We start from the raw sequence: 23,039 nt of genomic DNA on the forward strand, positions 1-23,039 counted from the left end.
CAGGATTTGAGCATGTTCCTCCAGTGCAATGTTGAGGGTGTAATGTTGAAGAGCCATCTAGTGGTCAGAGATGGGATTGATATAAAGACATCACGTGGTCAGCCAAGAGGCAGACATTTGAGGGGTTGGGGGACCAGGAGCCAGTGTCGGTCAGGGAGCACAAATTAAACTCAACTCAACTGACTTGATGAAACCCTCTCCTAATCCAGATTCAATAGTCTGCAGTGGATGCATCCAAAGATTGATACTAATTGGGTTTTCTCACCTAGGGAGGCCATAATAACAGCTGACATGGGAAAAGAAAACAACACGTTATTGGAATTGGGCATTCTGCCAAGAGTGGGGGTGAGGAACACGGTTGGCAAAATGCAAGGAGGTTTAAGCCTTAATACTTAAAATATCTGACTGCGAGCATGTGATATGAGCAATGGATGTAAAAAGTATTTCATTTTGTATCATTCATCTTGAGAATCACAAAACATCACACAGTGAACTGTAATAATTGTGGCAACATAACTCCACGGACCAAAAATGGGCACATTTCCATTTCACAATTGTTCGACATGCCACAGCATTATGAATGTGACTGATGGTTTGACAATCATGTGAGGTATTGTGCAAAGGGCTTGGAAAGCAGAAAATCAAATAAAATTTGGGCACAAACTCTTAAAGGCATAGGCATCCCTATGATAGTTTCCTTGATGCAATTATCTGATTACCCATGGTATGTATGGGATAGCAAATGAATTACAGGTTTTCATTCAATTGTACAAAATCCTGATCAATGCAATGCTTTAAATTACAGTCATCACTGTTATACTGTGGCTCATTGTACTATATCTTTAGATCTTTATCTCCAGTATGACTACTGCAGGACTTCTCACAGCCTGACCCATGTCAAATTTCCACAGTAATTAAAAATCAGTAGTAGACTATTCTTAAATTAAAATTTTGCACGTTAGACATGGAATTTAGAATGAGAGTACACAAACGTACAGCATGGGTAGTCAAAGAATAGGTTTAATAAAAATAATTAAACTTCCATTTGCTCTATAGAACTTCATAGAAAGTAATTCAATAAATTACAAATGACTTTTAAGACTCATTGTACTACAGAAAGCCAATTCAGACTACACAGAATACAACCTGCAAGTACTGCAATTGTCCAAAATAAAAACAGACTTAATCATCAAGCCTCCAGCAACATAATTAAATACATGGTCAGAGCAGCTACCAAAGTTTGACTTACATAACTACAAATACACATATCCAATTTACCAACTCATCAGTGATCCTGTTAATGGCAGCATGTATTAGTGTAATCTTTTTGTGTGTTTGCTCATGTTGACTAATGCTACAATGGTGCATCGCATCAGCCACTGATTGTTACACGTTGTTGTCTCCTGTAATGTTACTTTTGTGGACTTTTTTTTAAAAAAAACAGGACCAAAGTCATACCATCTGAACACAATTATTGAGAGTCAGTAAAAATAAGTGAAAGGGTTATTAAATCTAACCTGGAGGCAAAAGGAGACAATGTGACATTTTACATACATTTTTGAAAGCTGTGGTCTGTCAGATCTCACCAGTGTAAGAGTGTAATGACAAAAATACTTTAGTTAATTATTATACTTCAGGGAAATGTATGTTTATATACAGTAATGCTTCATTTCAGACAGAAGGAGCAATTCGGTATATAAAGAAACCAGCACATTATAATTTAGTTTAATGCTGCCCATGTTTAGCACTACAAAATTACTGTAAAAACATTTAAAGTATTCTCACTTAGTCTGCATACTTTTTAAAGCTGTGGTATCCTTTTAGGTGGCATGTACAAGCTGTATTTAACAAAAATCCAAATACCATCCTACACATACTCCAGATTCAAAAGTACCATCGATCGACTGCATTTAAGCATACGCTTCTGTCAAAAATGTTTTTTTTAAAAAACAGAATTTCCCCCTATTTAGATTAATGAAATTCTGTTGAGTATATAACAATGCCAATTTTCTAATGTAAAGATTTGCAACACACCCAATTTTCATCACTGTGAAATATAATAGATAATATATCTGTTAAATTCTGTACAGGTTAAAGATCATACTCTAAGCTTGTCTAGTCCAGAAGAGCAAGCTCCAAATTAATTTGTTTTTGTGCTGTATCATCTATTCCTCTTATGTGTGCATCCTTATTAAATGTATAAAAAGATGAGGAAGATCAGTTACACACCTAACAGGAGTACACTGTGCAGCAAAATTGGGGGCCCGTACTGAGTTTTTGATGGGTATGAAATTAGTCTATGAAAGCAGGCAAAAAATGGGATACTACAGCTTTAAAAAAATGACTGCATTTTAAACCCCCCTTTGTAAACTGTTGTCTCTTAATACATTTCTAACAGTGAAATCAATATAAATTCTCAATACTGCAAATGGCAAAACTGCCTTTGCTTCTAGCATGTGTATTTGTGCATATAACACTGCTTTGCAATAATTTAACACCAGCTTTTGACAATGATTTTTCCAGTCATACTGATGACTGCAGCGAGGGAGACCTTATATTAAATTAAAATTACTGTGCATTTAAGTTAGTGTAATAAACAGAATTATAAACAATTCACAAGTAAAATAATTCTGCAAAGCACAGTTAATAGTGCTCTATTCTGTTACTTCTACCATCCTGGTGAGTTTCTTATATCAGGAGACATTTATTTAATTATCAAATGCAGTATTGAATGCCTAACGTAAAACTGTATTTCTGCATTAATTGATGTATGATGCTGGTAGATAATAGTTGCTGGGGTTTTAATTGGATCAGCACTGCACCCACAGCCCTTCCAAATAGAGGTTGGCATGGTTTCTATGGAAAGATGACAATGCGTGCCAAACATTATTTCACTGCAGTGGAAACAATTTTATTTTTCAATGCAGTGAATTAACACACTGCTCTGCAGTGATAATAAACACTGAAAACTGTAGAATAAAAGGCATCACTTCCTCTTCTATTTGTATACTTTTATTTGACCATCACAGTGATTCCTTTACTGTTTTTTGGCAGGAATGCATTGTGTATTTAATTTACTGAACATCTCCTTATATATTCACAAATAGAAGGTTAGATAATGTAATCGGGATCAAAGTACCCTTTTTGGACACAATTCCTATTTCTGTTGTCTATGTTCTGAGACACCAACTAATCATTCCCATGAAATGAATGACCAGGCAGAATATACTGCACATATCAGTTTGACTTCCCATGGCACCTTGCCCCCTTTTAATCATTTGCAGAGAAAGAACACATGCAAGGTGAAAGCACTCACTACAACCAGCTACATAATGTAATAAATGACACATTTTGCAAACTGCGAACAAAGCGAATATTATAGAAACTACTTCTGTAAACCTTCTAAACTAGCACAGCTGAGGTAATAAATAAATAGCCAGTTTTATGGCTGATTGGGAAAAAAAAATCTTCCAAATATCTCAGAAGTGTACCTGAATTTTAAAACTGACAGTGCATCACAACACTTTAGCAATAAAATGTGAACTTCCATTTTGACTGTTGCCATGTTGCATTATCAAGATGTATATTCTACAGTTTTAATGACATTCATTAGCTGCCAGGGTTATTGCTGTGTCTCCTGCAGTTTGATCTGTGTACTGAAATGAGTGTCAAGGAGTTTGTGGATTTATATACAGTAAGTTAATACGATATGCATAAAGGTATTCTCATTTTCCCTAGTTCACACCAAATATATTAAATATACGGCTCTCCTGGTGCATATTTCTTTTATTAAAATTAATCCCCTAAAAAAATTAACAACTAGCACTGTGATGCTTCAGTATGTGTTACAACTGATAGCACACATGGGTTTTGTTAGCCTCCCAAAACAACTTTACATGCAAGGTACCATTAAATACTTCGTACCTTTAAATAGTTACTGAAATTCCTTTCAGCTAATCACAGATGCGGTTTTTTTTCAAATCATCACTGGGCTATTTACAAATGAACCATTTATACTACCAATGAAAGCTGTTCCAGTGTAAGATTAAATATATAATTTCAAGTTCAGTCTTCTTCACTGGAATCTGAATCATCTGGTTGAGTTGTATCTTCACTAGTAGACGAAGATGCTGCTTTCTCAGATGCATCATCTTCACTATTTTCACGTGAAGAATTCTGTTCTGTTCCCTCTTGATGTTCTGCTGTCTCTTTTGTAGGCTTGGGCGTGGTTACATCTGTATTCCTATTAGTTTGTACATCAAAGATATTGGTCTGAGGGAATCCTGGGATAGGTATGTTAAGGCCTGGAGAGAGTAGAATGCCTGGATAAAGCATGCTGGACAACAACAGTGGATTAATAGCTAGAGGACTGCTAGATGTTGCTGAGGCAGAAGCACTTGTGGTTGGTGTAAGCTTCTTAGGAGAGGATGTAGCAGAACTTGACACAGAGATTTCACTACAACCATCCACATTTTGTTTCTCTGTCCTTTCATTTATCCCATCTGTTGGCTTGAAGGAGTCTATAGTGCCATTTCCCTTTCTATCCTCAGGACCAGTCTCTGAAGGTTTATTTAGCAATCCTCCCATACCAAATATATTTGGTAACCCCGCCATACCAGAAAGCATCATAGGAAACATTGAAGTCAGGGATTTTGTCTCTCCTCCTGCAGATGGAAGGCCTGCAGGGAATCCCATCAATCCTGCTGTCAGTTGTAAAGACTGTAAGTTCTGGAGATTCTGCTGCAAGCTCTGGAGGCTGTTTAAGTCCATTCCAGCAAGAAGTCCATTGGTTACTAAGGGATTAACCGTCATGGCTGCAGCAGCAGCAGCAGCAGCTTTGGTGAGTTCACTTTTTGGACGTCTGCCTCTTCGACTAACCTCCTCTCGCACAACAGGTCCTGTGAGGATGCGGTCAAACATATTTGCTGGTAAATACCCCTAGGGGGGAAAAATCAGTTGTGTTAAATGTTTCACTAAATTTTATATGCAATATATAATAATCCAAGACAGCAGTGTTAGATTGCCTACCGTGGGTACATTTTTTTTTGTTCTGACTTTTTTTTTTCCCCTTCCTCTTATTCCGACCAATTTTCTTCCCTCCTCTCCTGAAGGCACTAGTTCCTTGCTGGTATATGGGCAGGTACCAGTCACCCTCATGAAGAATGCCAATTTGGCTCAGGTTCATGTGCATGTCCATGCAAGCAGGTGTCAGGCGATTCAACCACTGGGGATGTTACAGCCCATACACATGTTTTCTAGCAGGAGTTACAGGTTAGAGATCAGAAGTGGGATCTCTCCTCCCTAACTCTATGAGCACTGAGCTTAAATGAGATCACTAAATTCAGCACTGAACTGGGATCAAACCTGGGACATTGCTGGTCTGTATGGATCAGCTACATACTACTTTAAGCATTTGAGACCCATCACAGCACTGCTTTGAGTGCTGCTCAACTTCTACACATAAACAAATAGGCTGTTGGCCAAATGGGGAAATCACCAATACACACATAGAAGTTACAACACAGAACTAGGTCATTCGGCTCAATCAGTCCGTGTCACGTTTACCATCCACGCAATCTCATAGTTCTAATCACATTTACCCATCCTGTTTCCACGTCCCTTCAACCAGTTTTCCTTCATCCACTAATTTAATCTAATCTTCAATGTTGACAAAGTTTCTGCCTCAACCACTAACCCTGAAAGTGAATTCCACAGCTTTTCAAATCTCTGTGTGAAGAACTTTCTCCTGCCCTCTTCTAAATCTCTTACATTTAATCTTATATCTATAGCCCATAACTACTGGAAACAGTCTGCTTCTACCGACTATGTCCCATCGTTTCATAATTTTAAACACTTCTAATTTATTACCCAGAATTCAATGTTGTTCTAATGAAAAAAAGACTCAATTTTTCAAGTCTTTCTTTGTATGTGTGTTTCCTCAAATATGCAGCATTGTAGTGAATCTGCATTGTACCGTCTCTAAAGTTTCAATATCCTTCCTACAGTGTGGAGTCCAATGCTGCACGCGGTACTGTAACTGAGGTCTTATTAAGATTTTATATAGGCTTTTATATTTAAAATTCTCATCCTTGTGTTCAAATCCCTCCACGGCCTCATCCCACCCTGTATCTGTAACCTTCTCCAACCCTCAGAACTCTGCGTTCCTCCAATTCTGGCCTCGTGCATCCCCGATTTTCTTTGCCCCATCATTGGCCGCCGTGCCGTCAGCTGTCTAGGCCCTAAGCTCTGGAATTCCCTCCCTAAACCTCACTGCCTTTCTATCTCTCTCTCATCCTTCAAGACACTCCTTAAAACCTACCTGTGTGACCTCACCTGTTCTAATATCTCCGTATGTGGCTCCGTATCAAATTTTGTCTGTTAATGCTCCTGTGAAGCACCTTGGGACATTTTATAACGTTAAAGGCGCTATATAAATGCAAGTTGTTGTTATATTCTGTACCTCGCGAGATAAAACCTAGAACTCTATTAGCTTTATATACAGCCTTATCAACCTGAGGTGCTGCCTTAATGTCCTGTGAACTTATACCCCTCAAGTCTGTCTGCTCCACCACAGCACCAAGTTTACTGCAGAGTATAATTGCTGATTTTTTTTTAAAAACCAAAATGCATCACCTCACATCTACTGGCATTGAATTCGAACTGCCACTTTTTAGCCCATTCCCACATCTTATCAATATCCTTTTCCAGTTTCCTTTGGTCTTCTAATAAATTAACCATAGGTCCTATTTTGGTATCACCTGCAAATTTTGACACCACTCCTTCTAGGCCTAAATCCAAATAATTGATATACACAGTTAACTTGGATGAAGGAATAGAAAGGTGTGTATCCAAGTTTGCAGATAACACTAAGTTAGGAGGCACAGCAAGTTGTGTGAAAGCGGGCAGGAAGTTACAAAGGGACATAGACAGACTTAAGTGAGTGGGCAAAACTACGGCAGATGGAATTCCATGCGGGGAAGTGTGAGGTCATCCACTTTGGATCTGAGAAAGACAAATCGGAATATTTTCTTAATCATGAGAGATAGGAGCTATGGAGAAGCAAAGGGATCTGGGTGTCCATGCACACAAATCACTAAAAACCAGTGCACAGGTACAAAATGTAATCAAAAAGGGTAATAGAATGTTGGCCTTTATCTCAAGGAGATTGGGAGTCAAAAGTGAAGAAGTGATGCTTCAGTTGTACAGAAAATTGGTCAGAGTCCATCTGGAGTACTATGTTTTGCATACAGCACCTCAGGAAAGATATATTTGCCTTGGAAGAGATATAGCGCAGATTCACCAGAATGATACCAGGGCTTAATGGGTTAAATTATGAGGACAAATTGCATAAACTTGTCTTGTATTCCCTTTAGTTCAGAAGGTTGAGGGGTGATCTGATCGAGTTGTTTAAAATGATAAAGGGATTTGACAGGATAGGTACAAAGAAACTATTTCCTTTGGTGGGGGAATCCAGAACAACATTTTACAATAATTTGTAAATACCTTACTGTTCCTTCAGAAATGTTTATCATATTCTCCTTCAGTTTTTTTCATTATTATTCTTATAGTCCTCATCGGCACTCTTCTTCAATTTTAATTAGTTTCTTATCTCTTAATTTATCCATGGCATCCTAAAACTACTAGAAATTCCCATTTTAAAAAACTGAAATATACTTATTCTGTACTTTTGCAGTCTTTTTTAAAACATCCCACTGTTGCTCTACAGTCCTATGTGTTAATTTCTCCTTCCTCCTTATCTCTCTAAAATCTGCCCTAATCTAATCTGGTGTTATAGTTTTTTATTGACTTTTTCCCTTTCCAGTTGTATCTTAAACCTCATTTTGATCACTACTGTCAAGGTGATCACCCACATTTAGCTCATCTACCCGATCGATTTCATTACTCATAACCAGATCTAGCTAGGCCTCTGCACTTGAAGGCCTTCTATCATACAGCTTGAAGGAGTCCTCTACACATTTTAGGACTTCCATTCTCCTTTCCTCATTTACTCACTCTCTGTCCCAATCGACAAGCAGATAATTAAAATCTCCCAGAACAATAAATTTGTTATTCCTACTCATCTCTCTAATCTGACTGCATATTTCCTCTTTGATTTCCTTTCCAATTTGGAGGTCTATAATACACACCTACTAATGTTACAAGCTCTTTATCTTTGAGTTCCAACCATATTGACTCTATGTACCGTTTCCTCATCTACATCAATCCTCTCTACTGCATATTCCCTCTTCAACCAATATCACCACTTCACCTCCTTTTCCTAAATATATTATATCCAGATATATTTATTTTTCATTCTTGTCCAGTTTTCAGCCGGTCAATTATGTCAATGCTATTAAGTCTACATCTTCCTGTAAAATAATTGCTTCCAGTACCCCAGTTTATTTTCCACATTCTGTGCATTTTAACCTTTTTAAAAAAAAATACTACTCCTTTCTCATGTTTTTTTTTTTGTCTAAGCTACCCCCTAGCTTCACTTCAGACCTTTCCCTGTTTATAGCTAGTCCATTTGATTTTATTTCTCTGCTCCATATCCCTCTAGCTTAATTGTTTTCTGCATGAATATAATCCTCATCTGTTTCTCCCTTCTCTATTAGCTGATCCTGGTTGTTTTTATTTTCCCAACCTCCACTTCCAAGTTTATAAAAATTGTCTTTTTAAGAATTTGCTGCTGAAATCGGTGCTATGGGTATCAGTCAGAAAACAAAATGTAACCTAAGATAGAATCTGGGGAAAGGATTATAAAAGGAATATGATTAAACATAGTGATTTTAAACTTTTTCTAATATGATAAGAGTGTGAAGTATTGCTAACTGGAGATAAAAAAACTGCAATCAATATAAAAAATATTGCAAGCACACGCACTTTCACACAATATGGTGCAAGCTAGATCAGATGATTGTCATGGCCTGTTTGGTCCCACTGTTCCTGTGATTTCCCTCATTTGGATGTGAAGGACGAATGAATGAGGAAGAATATTTTACTTTCATCATCTAAATCTGGGCAAACGCAGAACTCAAATTACAAAATAAAATGTCTGAGTTTAAACAGTGTTCACACTTTGGGTTGAAGTGCTGCATTATTTCTAGTCAGTGCTGTTCAAAGTCAGTGTCTTAATTATGTTCCAATTTCACAGATCAGATTATCAAATTATTAGGGGCCATAGTTCATCTCTGGCATCTAAGCTGTGAATTAAATTGATGAATTATATAAAGACTAGACCATGTACGACAGTGTTCTGGTTTGCAATTATTATTTCAGATTTACATTTTACAAAGCAAGAGCAATAAAATTTACGAGCGAGATTTCAATCAGTTGTGTGATCTCCAACTCAGTGAACCTTCAATCTCCAACATATATTGTGGATCTAAAATAGCAGATTGCTAGGTTTATGGTTAAAACTACTTAATGAGATGACTGGATTCTCATACACAAACTGCCAGGTTGAGTTATTGAAAGATAGCTATAATTATCTAATAGTCTAAGCTTGCACTTTTACAACTTCAAATTACATCTGTCACACTTCAATATTAAACCGTTTTTAATTTTATTACATTACTTACCGACTGCTTTACTACATTTGCCCATTCTGGAGCGATTCCAAAATCTGGATTTTCCTGCAGCCACCTCGCCAGGTCTTTGATTGGAGGAGCTAGTGAGCCACCCACCTAAATTAAAAAAAAACGCTTGAAAATCACAGGACTCCTTTATACACTTCTTCACTGATTTCCTGCGTGTCTAGCTTTAGAATGTTGATATTGTAAAAACAAATGGAGTCTGTGGCTTATGACAACACACTGGCATGCAATGTACAGAACGACTGTGCTTTACTGTTCTGTCGCATCACTGTTACAGCATCTCCCATTAGATCACCAAAAAAAATCTCATCAATGTTCTCAACTATATATTTGTACTTCAGGGCTTCATTACTTTCGGCTGGCCAATGACTAAAAAGGTGAAGACCTGAAGGAAGAATTGGACACGACAACTGCTCAGATAACAGACATTCTAGAAATACTAGTAAACTTCAAATCAGATCAGTTTTGCTACAATTGATTACACCATAGTGAATGAGAAGGTGTTGCAACAATTCAATTGTAGCAGTCTGTTGTCTGATTGCAATTTTGATTTCAGAACAATGTCACTTTGCACCAGTGCCGATCTCACATTACTGAAATTCAATGATATCCAGCTTAAAGTTAGAGCAGTAGCCCATGACATTTCCAGGATGTTTGTTAGGGTATGGCATCTTGTCGCCATTGAGAAGCTAGTCTCTTGTAGCATAGCCATTGAGCATTGTTACTGGAATCAACTTTTTCAGAGGATGTAAATTTGGATGATGAGAAATGTAAGTTTCTCCTGTTCCGATGCATATGTAGGGTTCCTTCAAGAAAGCAATGCTAGGCTCCACTCTGTTCCTTAACTTCATCAGTAATCTAGTGCTTTTGTTTTCTTTTTAATTGGATGGCATAACAACAGAGTCCAGCCACAGACAACAGCAATTAGGACAGATATCTGACAAATGTGACTGATAAGTTCATTGTAATGGAGTATTAATGGGCGAGTCACAGATTTTCCACAATCAAAAAGCCAGCACACATGATTGAATTGCGGGCAGCATGGCAGAGATTTTCCGATATGCAATGATAGCAGGAGACATTCTCAATCACCAGTGGGTAATTGCAAAATTACCCCTCAGTCTTTGCTACCAGGTTTCCATCCAGACTTTGTGGATTGATATAGAATGCTAAGGTAGCAGATGCGGTCGCAGTGTGTTCCTGAAGTAAATGCTAATTCCTCTTACAGGGTTGCTTCAGCCATAATTTTGTAAAAACATGCAACCTAGACAGCTTTCTCCAATTTTATAGAAAGTGGGCTATTCGCATAGGGTAGTCCAATGACCTTCAGTTCAGTGTTGAGATCAGGAGCAAGATCTGTTTTTTTCTGCAGCTTGCCAAACTACTTGCCTGCAGCTCTATCTCTTGCATACAGGAGTTGAGATAGAGAGTTGACCATATTTTATTGAACCTGCATTTTGAAGGATCCATTAGACAAATGGGAGATCTACTCTATTGTCCATTCACTCCCGAGCATTCTGTGCTCTCATCGACCACCAGCATTTTTAAGTATCAGTGTCTGACACACATAACTGATTATTTTATTGGTTTGTATACCAAAGTTATTGGTCAGAAAAAAATCCTTGTATATGTTCTTTTACGGCTGAGACATAAACTCTAGGTTAGTGATTAGCATGTGTGAGATGGTTAGAGAGAGTACCAGAACATACGTCACGTGCTATGTGGCAGTTTATCATCATTTGAGTTGCATCATTATTTCCAAGTTATTCTAATGTTTTCAATCAGTACCACCACTAGCTGGTCTTGTCTAAATCAGTCACGTGACGTGTGTGTGTGTGTGTGTGTGTGTGTGTGTGTGTGTGTGTGTGTAGCACTGAACAGTGTTTTAACTCTAATGGTGTCATCAATGTGACACAGGCTGAGATTTATTCACAAAGAAAATGTCTTGTAGTTACAACTTCAAAAACTGTTTTACCATTTATAGTACGAAGAAAAGTCACCTTTTTGGCATTTCTTCTATTTATAACAGGCACACGTTCTTCTCCAGTCAGACTTTTGACATCTATTTTGTTAGGATTTCTGCACCGATGTCTTTTCTGCTTTGGCCGATCACCCAAAATCTCTGTTTTATCCATTTTCTGGAATAAATGGCAAAAGATTTAGAACTATAAAAATACTACTGGTAATAACATATGTTTTTATTTCTGTGTTGTGAGATATGGTTTTTTTTAGTTGTGAGATATGTGGGTAGCCAATCTAAATTATACAATTTTAGATGAGGAATGGGAGGCAGTTCCTAGACTGTAAACAAGAATCGCCAACCAACCCAAACTACTAAATTGTGTCTTGGCTGTTCCTGTTTCCTGGAGACAGTGTGATGCCACCTCGCTCCGCTTGGAAGAAGCAATAATGGAAGCAATTCAATTGACCAGAATGATATTCTTTTTCAACCTAAATTTATTTTTGTGTATGGTTTCCCTTTTACATTACTGCAATTAGTGGCCCTGGTGTTCTGTTGACTCTTGAAAGCACTTCATAGATGCACATGGAGGTGCTGGAGAGCTCTGAATCTCTCTGCATGGGGATGGTAGGACCTGCCCTCAAGCATTGCCTTGGCTAAACCTGTTCTTTCCTCTCCCCATATTACTGTTCGAATATTTCCTTCAATATCCTCCTGTTGGTTTGATGTCTACTTATCTGCTCCAAACATGTTTGTTGAAGTGCTGAAAATCATGGCCGAGACTTTTTCTAGTGTAAATTCCATGATTTGCTGTCCTGGTCCCAACCATCCCTGCCAATATTGGACTGAATAGGGTTCTCCTGAGCAAGACCCATCACACTACTTTGTTTTTTGGTGCGTATGATCCTTTAGTCTGAATGTTGATTGCATCAGGCAGGATTAAGCCAAACTGTGCTTAAGTTTGTTATTGTTGCAATATTGCTATTCTGCTGTATATAGTATAATATTGCTCCATCTATATTTGTTTTCTTGCAGGTTGTAGCGATTGCTGTGTATATTAAAATTTCAATAATTATAAAAAGCTACTAAAACATCACTGCAAAACACAACCTAGGAAGGAAGAAACTGGCTGATGACTGAACTTTACATCTGGAAGTTCAATAAGAAACAACTTCATCTTCTGCAAAACAGATGAATGTGGAAACTGTATAATTAACGATTCTAAGTTTTGAGAATCTACTTGTTCTCTAGTTTATACACTCATGAATTTGTCTTGCTGTTGTATGATTCCAGTACTTAAAATATGCATTTGCATTCATATTAAAGTAATTCCAATCAGATTTTCTTTTAAAATATCTTCTCCCACAGAAAAAAAGCTGAAGTCCTTCCCAATATGAACCTTCCAGTAGTCAGTTAGTTTGGGCTCAGCACTGTTACAAAGAACCTTGAGGTTGAGCTGGAAGAATACTGGTACAAGTGCATGAATGTCTAAAATGTATCCTTTTTTGAGAGTGATTATGCCAGTGTTGTCTCTATTCCATAAAGACAAATGCACTTCTAAAAAAAAATCTTATTCCTACATATAATGTGGCCTATAGTTTTCTGTAAAAAGTTGCATATCAGAAACTGCACAGCCAACAATTTGTTTTCTGAAGACTAAAGCAGAAGGATATCACCTTCTTCAGAAGATCTGGATGTGTGTTAAATATGGCACTGCAACTACTCCGAGGGCTACCACCTTTTACCAAGTTCAAAAACAAACAAGTGACAGGATAGGAGATAGGATTGTGGCCCAAGTTCTGATGTTTTCATTGCTGCCAATGGCAATGTTCACTGAAAATCTTGATCATCTTAATAATTAATGCCTCCAAATCATAAATGTAAAGAGTCGAACACCAGGTTATAGTCCAACAGCTTTATTTGAAATCACAAGCTTTCGGAGCTTTCCTCCTTCGTCAGGTGAGGAGGAGGAAAGCTGACGAAGGAGGAAAGCTCCGAAAGCTTGTGATTTCAAATAAAGCTGTTGGACTATAACCTGGTGTTGTACGACTCTTTACATTTGTCCACCCCAGTCCATCACCGGCATCTCCACACCAAATCATAAGGCACAGAAGTTGAAAAATGGACTCCTATTTTGAAAATTGGACTTTGGTGCCTTGTTTACATTCAAGGAATTTGCAGATAGCCTGCTGAGAGACTGGACTAGTGGCAATCCATCTACTCTCTAACACTTACCAGTAACGGAAGCTTACTGACAATTTTAATTAGGGCTAAAACATCTTTCTAGGTTGGGAAGCAATGTTTTAAAGCAGCTTATCTTGCTTTGACTATTCTATCAAATAAAAGTACAGACCAGAATAAATGTGGCAAGATTAGTTTATACGCTGATGTGTAGACAAATGCTTACTGGAAGATGGGATGACACATCTGCCATATAGTCAGGGTGGTCCTTGAGCCATTCTTCTAAATCTTTTCTTTTTGGAGCATCATCCCCTGTGAGTCTTGTGCCATCTTTCACATTAGTAACTGAAACATGACTTTCAGCATCAAGTTGTCCTTGAGATACACTGAATGCTGTCTGTGTGTTGGTTAACTCAACATTAGCCTGTAGATATAAACAGCTATAATAAGTCAAAGACATTTCCAATAGCTTCCACAGCACCCTTGCAGTATAATTATTGCTAGCATACTTTTTAGATTCAACTTCAATGTAGTTTATTCAGTGAGTTTCTTGGTACACTAAATATCACATAAGAAAACGCTTCCAGGATATATTGATTCACTGCCTTGAGTGTTGCACTTATTGCTGTCTTTCAAGCAACTGTTTGATGGTCGGTGTTAGAGGCTTTGATAGGGTGACATTCCAGCTTCAAAAAGAAAATGGCTTCATATGTCACATTTAGTGAGCAGCTTAACTGGACACACAATTTCCTCGGTGGACATAAAAAAAATATTGAGCCATGTCAACTGGCATTTTGCCGTAATTTTTCCAACACCTACACAAGGATTCCCTCATCAAAGTAATTGTAGTTCCAGTTTTTTGGCTCAGCGTCATCCTGGTGAATGTCATCAAAATTTGTTCTCTTTCCCAATCATTACCTATTAGAGTGGTTAATTCTCCAATGGAAGGCAAGCACCAATCACAGTCAATATAGCAGTAAAGGACACATCTAGACAGCAGAAATATAAATGGTGTGCGACCTTCTACAGCACAATCAAATTAACAGCTGTCAATACTGAATGAACAAAGTTGCCATCCACCGCTATATACTAGTGTAACAAACTGTCTCCAGTTACAAACTTTCAGCTCCTAGGCTTAGATATCGCATCCTCCTCATGCTGGGACAAACAACTGAAAATGACTTCTTGTCTTATTAAAATGCTTTTCCGATTTTGCCAGAAAACAGCAAACCTGCCTGTTATGTTTATTATGTGGCCAGGGGAAATCTGCCACCAGGTCAATGTTTTACTTCAGGAATTAAAAACTCATCACATATTTTTGTGCCAGCAAGCACTTTGCCGTCCCAACTTGGTAAGTGTTGTACCAGTGCTTGGGTGCAGAGTGAGCTTTCTATATTAACTTTATTTAAAAAAAGATCAGTCCTGATTTCAGGTGACCCACTCCCAACTAGCCCACTGCAATGACCTCTGCAGCCCTGATTTCCCAATGCTCTCCACACTGCACAGTGTCCTCAGGTACAATTCCTGAATCTAGGGAGCTTTGGAAAATTATCACTAACGCATCTGCTATTTCCTCACCTATTTCTTTTAATACCCTGGGGTGGAGATCATCAGGTCCTGGAGATTTGCCTATCTTACTTTCTCTATTACCTTTTTTAAAAAACTTATATTAAATCCATTGGTCTTGATATTAACTCCACCCCCCCCCCCCCTTGATGGGTGGGTGAGGTCAAGGGGATTAAAAATTTTAAAATGGGAAATGCGCCCCCAACCCGTCGTGTACGTCTCCGTTTTTACGGCGAAGGATTTTGTGTCGTTCGAGTGCCCCGTCATGGAGAAGCAGACACTTCATTAACATATTTAAATCAGACTCCCACAGTGCAATTAGGAGCCTGATTTAAATTTAACAATTGTCGCATGGGTTTTCCAGGGCTCGGGAAACTTGGCAGTAAAAAGAAGATAAGTGTCAGCATTCCTTGTGGGCCAGGATGAGCAGCAGTGCTTTCCCTGGCTCCTCAAGAAAACCTTCGGCCTTCCCATCTGCTGATTGCATTCTCTCTCTCACCCCTGGTGCGATCGCAGACCTCCCCCCACCAAAAGCCCCGATGGCTGTCTCTACATGTCGCGATCGCGGCCAACTCCCACCTCCCCCAAACCCCATCTCTCATTCCCTCCTTCCCTACCGATTGCCAGGGACTGTCCCCACGGGTCCCCAGCTGTGGCCTCTGGTTTTCCCGCCCGGCAGTCAATTTGGCCAGCTGCCAAGTGGGAAATGGAAGAAAAAAAATTATAATGAGGTCCCGCCGTTAAATTGGGCAAGACCTCAGTGTCCCCAGCCTTGCTGGGTTTTCCCCTCACTACCACGCTACCCTGCAAATATCGAGGCCATTAAGTTCCTCCCCTTGACTTATTTTTAGGTTCCCTTGTACTTCTGGTATTTTGTTCTCTTCCTCCACTGTGAAAACAGATAGAGTACTCATTTAACTAGTCTGCCATTTCCATATTATCCATTACACTCCTGCCTGCGTTTGCCTTTAAATGAATCCACATTCTCCTTTATCACTCTCTCTCCCAATATATTTATAAAAACTTTGCTGTTTGCTTTGATATTCCTTGCCAGTTGAAACTTTTATTGCTTTCTTTGTTGCTTTTTATAGCTCTCCCAGTCTGCTAGATTTCCATTTGTCCCTGTATTTGTGCAAGCCTTTTCTTTTAGCTTGGTACCGTCTCTTACCTCATTTGTTGACCATGCTTGCTTAACTACACAAGTGGAGCCTTTGCCATTTATGGGTAGGTACTGGTTTTATATGGTACCAAATACTTGTTTGACTACTTCCCACTGTTTGCCTGTAGGTTTACCCATTAACAGTTCAGTTCAGTTTGCTGTGGTCAATTTATTTCTCAGCCTTGCGAAGTTTACCGTACTTAAATTTAAAACTTTGGATTGTGACTCTTCCCTTCTTCCTAAAACCTAATAACAAATTCAATCATATGATGGTCACTATTTACATTCTACGGAGAAGGAATTCACCTTCTACTCAAATCCCTACAAGACATACTTCAGGATAGACGACTTCTTCCTGAAGCAATTCCATCTATTCCGAGTCACACTGTGATATGAGCCAACAGCCATCTTAGACCAAGCTCCAATTATGCTCCATCTCACCCTAATCAACCTTCCTCCCACCAGGCATTGGTACCTCAATCCTGTCCTCCTTGGCAAACTGGAGTTCTATCATAACTCCAGACTAAGCTTGCCTGCTGTATTCTGGAGAACCAGGGACCCCACACCTCCCCTGTACTACTGTGGGAAACCACGAAAGCAGTCCTTATGAGCCACATCATCACTTTCACTTGTAAGGAAAGGTAAAGGTAAAGGAGTTACAATCGTATCACAGGAGGCACTGAATGGGCTCCGGTACCAGCCAGCAGGGATCTCTCATCAATGGTTGCTGAAAAGCTCCTCCGGTATACCAAAGCCAAATACTAAGGGTGGAGCGACAAGCCAGGGATACTCCTCACATGCCATCCATCAGCAGCACGTGAGAAGTGTATAACATGACCGATGCATCAATAAGGCAAACTGATGGTGACCTCACCTCAGGTCCGACTGTGATAAACAGAATTTACAAACTACTACGCTTCACTGTATGCCCCGAAGTGCCAGGCCATGCCAGAATAGCTATCCAACCTCCCCTTCCCCCACTCTACCAGGAAAATGCATGTCCCCATTCTTAGTCAGTGAACTTCAATAAGCAGTAAAAAGCAACCTATCGTAGAAAGCTTCTATTGGTTACCCTGCCGAGTTCTAAAGCCCCAACTCCCAAAGCTCACTTATCTCCTACTGAAACTCCGACAATATGTACTGGAGACAAAAACCCTCCCAGACACATTCTGTGCAGCCACAATCACATTACTACAAAACTAAGGTAAGCACCCCACCCAGTGCTCTTCAAGAAGACCTATATGGCTCCTCAATAATGATTATAAAATACTGGCCAACATCTTAACCTCCACTTTTATGCAGGGCCACCTCTTAAGTAACATCACAAAGTGGCTATTTAACACGGTGCATCACTTCTACAGTCCCAATACACCTACCCTGGCACTCACCCTGGATAAGGAAACAGCATTTGACTGAGTAGGGTGAAAATTCCTCCTTGTGGCATTCGAGAGAATGGGCTTTGAGGCCATATTCAGGAAGTGGATTATAATCCTGTATTCATACCCCACATCCACAGTGTGCAGCAATGGATTCAGCTGCCCTACATTTCCACTGCACCAGGGGATGAGGCAAGGCTATCCCCTATTCCCCCTCCTGTTTACTCTGGCCATAGCACTCTAGTGACATGCATCAAAATGAACCCGGGCATCCACAAAGTGGAGGTTAGAAGAAATGAACACAAAATATCTCCTGTATACTGCCATATATAACCAACCTAACCACTTCAATCCAAGCAGCCTCAAAAGCAACAATGAATTTGAATGGTTCGCTGGTTACAAGCTAAGCTAAATTAAAGGATGGCATACAGGATGTTCTCATGCAAATAAGGGAATCGTACCATATTTTGCATGGCCAAGGCCTGACTTTCAATACCTTGGAGTACATACTACATCAAAACTTACCATCCTGTACAAAAAGAACCTGCACCCCCCTCCCTTTACCAGTAAACACTCCAAGCTAACCAGATAGAATAATATACCCATATCAATCTTCGGTAACGTGAACACATAAAAGATAAACATTCTTTTGTGTCGAAATTCCAGCCCAAGTTCTTTTGAATGGGCAAAAGACTGCGAATATGCGTCAAACGCCTTCACTTCCCAAACAAGAGATGGGACTCAGCCTCCCAAATTTCAGAGACTATTACTAGGCATCTTGGAGCTAAGTGATTGTGGCCTGGTCAAATACCCCCAACATAACCAGTACCTGGGGACAGAAACCGGGAACTCCTTCCCAATCCCCCCTGCCATAGTCGACCCATCATATACCCTTACAGGAGATCAATAGAGACCCAGAACCACCCCACTGTCGACACTTGGGAGTCAGGACTGTGTCTCCCCCTAAAGATCCAACCAGGTCCATCAGCCCTCTCTCCAATTTGGCACAAAGGGGAGCTTCAGACATGAGAAAGAGATCACCAAATAAGGCCAGCTCTTCCAGGAAGGGCAGAATATGCCTTTCCACCAGATAGCTGACAAATTTCATCTCGCCTAACCTGACCAGAATCCTATAACACTTTGCAGGCTTCAGCACGAGCCAACCCCTTTGGAACTTTCCCTCTTCTCCCCAACAGCTTCTTGTGGATGCACCAAAACCCAATGTGCCATTCTTACCTCCATGACCAGGGACAGGACAGAGAGCCTGAAGGATGCCTGGAAATGAGAGCTAAGCTGGCTGTTAAGTGAGGAGGAATGTCAAAAGGTAAGGAGTTAGACCCGAAACACCACCTGCAGTAAAATGCAGGAAGGCCAATTTAAAAAGCATACATCGCATATACTGCACATAGAATCATAGAATGGTTACAACACAGAAAGGGGCCATTCGGCCCATCGAGTCCGTGCCAGCTCTCTACATGAGCAATCCAGTAAGTCCTACTCCCCACCCGATCTCCTTGGCCCTGCAAATGTTTTCCCTTCAAGTGCTTATCCAGTTCTCTTTTGAAAGCCACAATTGAATCTGCCTCCACCACCCACTCAGGCAGTGCATTCCAGATCATAACCACTTGCTGTGTAAAAAAGTTTTTCCTCATGTCACCTTTGACTCTTTTGCCAATCACCTTAAATCTATGTCCTCTGGTTCTTGACCCTTCCGCCAATGGGAACAGTTTCTCTCCATCTATTCTGTCTAGAACCTTCATGATTTTGAACATGTCTATCAAATCTCCTCTCAACATTCTCTGGTCTAATGAGAACAACCCCAGCTTCTCCATTCTATCCACGTAACTGAAGTCCCTCATCCCTGGAATCATTCTAGTAAACCTCTTCTGCACCCTCTCTAAGGCCCTCACACCCTTCCTAAAGTGCGGTGCCCAGAACTGGATACAATACTCCAGTTGTGGCCCAACCAATGTTTTATAAAGGGTCATCATTGCTCCACAAATTGCACCCCTCCAGACCAGATGAATGCTGGAGGAGCTGCAGCCAGAAGGGCACCCTCCTCCACGTATTCTGGTCATAGCCCCCACATCCAGCCACTCTGGACAGCAGTCCAGTAGATCACCAGCAACATGACCAGTTTAACAGCCACAGCTCAGTGCTCGCTGGAATTGCCCACTGGAAAGAAAAAGCCTCTCACAACGAGAAGTCTAGCATGCTTCTTGCTATGAGCTGCAAGAAAATGCATTGTCTCATGATAGCAGAGAGCAGGCCCACCCACCACAAACATGTGGCAGAAACATATGGGACATTTGCCAATTGGAATAAATGATGTTTGGCCTCTGTCTGGAATTGGCAAAATTCCAGGGAGTTTTAACACAAACTACCCCCTCAGTGCAGCAACCTACTCACTGGTCATGAGCTGCATTGAACGCAACCAAAATGACCACCAGTATTCAGGATCCCTCCCTAATGTCCCCAACCCTTACTAATCCCAGAAACCTGGGCCAAACAAGCTGCCTCAGCCCCCCAAACTATTCTGCTTCTAATGCAAGAAGCCTGATGTGACAATGCACTCTATCATCAGGTATCACATAGTCATAGGAACATAGTCAGGATGCACAGTTTCATATACTAAGTATGGGAATGTACACACTCAAAACGTATGTAACTGTATATCTAATAATCAATGATCTCATAAAATACCTATGTGAATGTACCTTTAATCGTATAATGGCTTCATAAAATATACATATGTATATACATGTATAACAGCTTCATAAATTGTGAATGCACATTGTTGGGAGCCCAATTAAAAAATTTTCTTCAACAAAAAAAAATCCTCATCACACAAGAATGCCAACATTAAGTGAAAGTGTTAAATAGCCACTTGAATGTGAGAGTTTCTTTGAACCAGAAAATGAGGATTGCTCAAGGCAATAAGTCAAAACATCTTTAAAGAATTTCCACATAGCAAATGAATAAAGTAATTTTTACACTGGCACTCGTTTAGTTTGGATCAGATGACCAGCATCTGATCACGGGCTCCCCAACTTCACATTGTTAATTCTGACTCTCTCATCCTGGGAACACAATTATAGACTCTCAAAAGTGAGTCTAGGATCCTGGATAAAAAAATCTGGATTTAGCAGTGTGTAAACTGGGAAACTGGTGCTCAGACACTGGTTTTCTGTGATGTTAACTAAACAAGTGTCAATGCAAAAACACCTCAAGACCGTGAAACTATTTGTGAATAACAGGAGCGGAGAGAGCGGACCTGAGCGGCCAATGACAGGAGCGGGGAGGGCGGGCCTGAGCAGCCAGTGACAGGAGCGGGGAGGGCGGGCCTGAGCAGCCAGTAACAGGAGCGGGGAGGGCGGGCCTGAGCGGCCAATGACAGGAGCGGGGAGAGCAGACCTGAGCGGCCAGTGACAGGAGCGGGGAGGGCGGGCCTGAGCAGCCAGTGACAGGAGCGGGGAGGGCGGGCCTGAGCAGCCAGTAACAGGAGCGGGGAGGGCGGGCCTGAGCGGCCAATGACAGGAGCGGGGAGGGCGGGCCTGAGCAGCCAGTGACAGGAGCGGGGAGGGCGGGCCTGAGCAGCCAGTAACAGGAGCGGGGAGGGCGGGTCTGAGCGGCCAGTAACAGGAGCGGGGAGGGCGGGCCTGAGCAGCCAGTAACAGGAGCGGGGAGGGCGGGCCTGAGCAGCCAGTAACAGGAGCGGGGAGGGCGGGCCTGAGCAGCCAGTAACAGGAGCGGGGAGGGCGGGCCTGAGCGGCCAGTAACAGGAGCGGGGAGGGCGGGCCTGAGCGGCCAGTGACAGGAGCGGGGAGGGCGGGCCTGAGCAGCCAGTAACAGGAGCGGGGAGGGCGGGTCTGAGCAGCCAGTAACAGGAGCGGGGAGGGCGGGTCTGAGCAGCCAGTAACAGGAGCGGGGAGGGCGGGCCTGAGCAGCCAGTAACAGGAGCGGGGAGGGCGGGCCTGAGCAGCCAGTAACAGGAGCGGGGAGGGCGGGCCTGAGCAGCCAGTAACAGGAGCGGGGAGGGCGGGCCTGAGCAGCCAGTAACAGGAGCGGGGAGGGCGGGCCTGAGCAGTGAAGGATCAGAGAGTTTATCAAAGGTATTAAGGCATTAGTGACTATGGTCACATCAGGGAAAAACAGTAAAAAGTTAAAATTAAAGGCACTATATCTGAGTGCTCGAAGCATTCGTAACAAGATAGATGAATTAATGGAACCATTAGAGATAAATGAGTTTGATCTAGTAGCCATTACTGTATGTGACCGAGGTTGGGAACTAAATATTCCAGGGTACTTGACTTTTAGAAAAGATAGGCAACATGGAAAAAGAGTTGGGGGGGGGGTAACCCTGATGATAAAGGATGAGATAAAGGCAGTAGAGGGAAAGGATCTTAGCTCAGAAAATCAGGATATTGAATCAGTGTGGGTGGAGCTAAGAACGAACAAGGGGCAGAAAACATTGGTGGGAGTAGTTTTATAATATTAGATTAAAAAAGGTTTACAATGTTGCCAAAAAGAGTAGTAAGCCTGAGGATTGGGAGGCTTTTAGAAATCAGCAAAGGATGACCAAGAAATTGATAGAGGGAGAAAATTGAATGAGAGTAAACTAGCAAGAAATATAAAAACAGATTGTAAGAGCTTCATGTATGCAAAAAGGAAGAGTAGTGAAAGTAAATGTGGGTCCCTTAGCAGCAGAGACAGGAGAAATTATGATGGGGAATGAGGAAATGGCAGAGATGTTAAACAATTATTTTGTATCTGTCTTCACAGTGGTAGACACAAAAAACATACTGGATATAGTGGGGAACCAAGGGTCTAATGAGAGTGAGGAACTTAAAGTAATTAAGATGAGTAAAGAAAAAGTACTGGAGAAATTAATGGGACTAAAAGCCGATAAATCGCCTGGACCTGATGGCCTACAGCCTAGGGGTTTAAAAGAGGTGATTGCAGAGATAGTGAATGCATTGGTTTTGATCTTCCAGAATTCCCTAGATTTTAGAACAGTCCCCGTGGATTGGAAGGTAGGAAATGTAACCCCGCTATTCAAGAAAGGAGGGAGAGAGAAAACAGGGAACTACAGGCCAGTTAGCCTGACATCAGTTGTAGGGAAAATGCTGGAATCTACTGTTAAGGATGAGGTAAAATCATAATATGATTAGGCAGAGCCAACAAGGTTTTATGAAAGGGAA

The 23,039-nt window shown here is 40.9% G+C and overlaps 1 protein-coding gene across 4 annotated transcripts in view; it reads right to left on the reverse strand.

Annotated features, from left to right (window-relative positions):
* Nucleotides 1-1,002: 1,002 nt before the first annotated feature.
* chd9 (chromodomain helicase DNA binding protein 9) overlaps nucleotides 1,003-23,039 on the reverse strand; it is a 241,067-nt gene continuing 219,030 nt past the window's right edge. For all 4 annotated transcript variants that reach the window (XM_067997892.1, XM_067997890.1, XM_067997891.1 and 1 more), the window contains exons 35-38: nucleotides 13,964-14,161; nucleotides 11,597-11,734; nucleotides 9,582-9,686; nucleotides 1,003-4,938 (exon numbers count right to left, since the gene is read on the reverse strand). In XM_067997892.1, coding sequence (XP_067853993.1) covers nucleotides 4,066-4,938; nucleotides 9,582-9,686; nucleotides 11,597-11,734; nucleotides 13,964-14,161 — 1,314 coding nt within the window. In that variant the 3' untranslated portion in view covers nucleotides 1,003-4,065. The remainder of the gene's footprint in view (nucleotides 4,939-9,581; nucleotides 9,687-11,596; nucleotides 11,735-13,963; nucleotides 14,162-23,039) is intronic.

Source organism: Heptranchias perlo, chromosome 16, assembly GCF_035084215.1.
Source record: "Heptranchias perlo isolate sHepPer1 chromosome 16, sHepPer1.hap1, whole genome shotgun sequence".
Classification (NCBI taxonomy): domain Eukaryota; kingdom Metazoa; phylum Chordata; class Chondrichthyes; order Hexanchiformes; family Hexanchidae; genus Heptranchias; species Heptranchias perlo.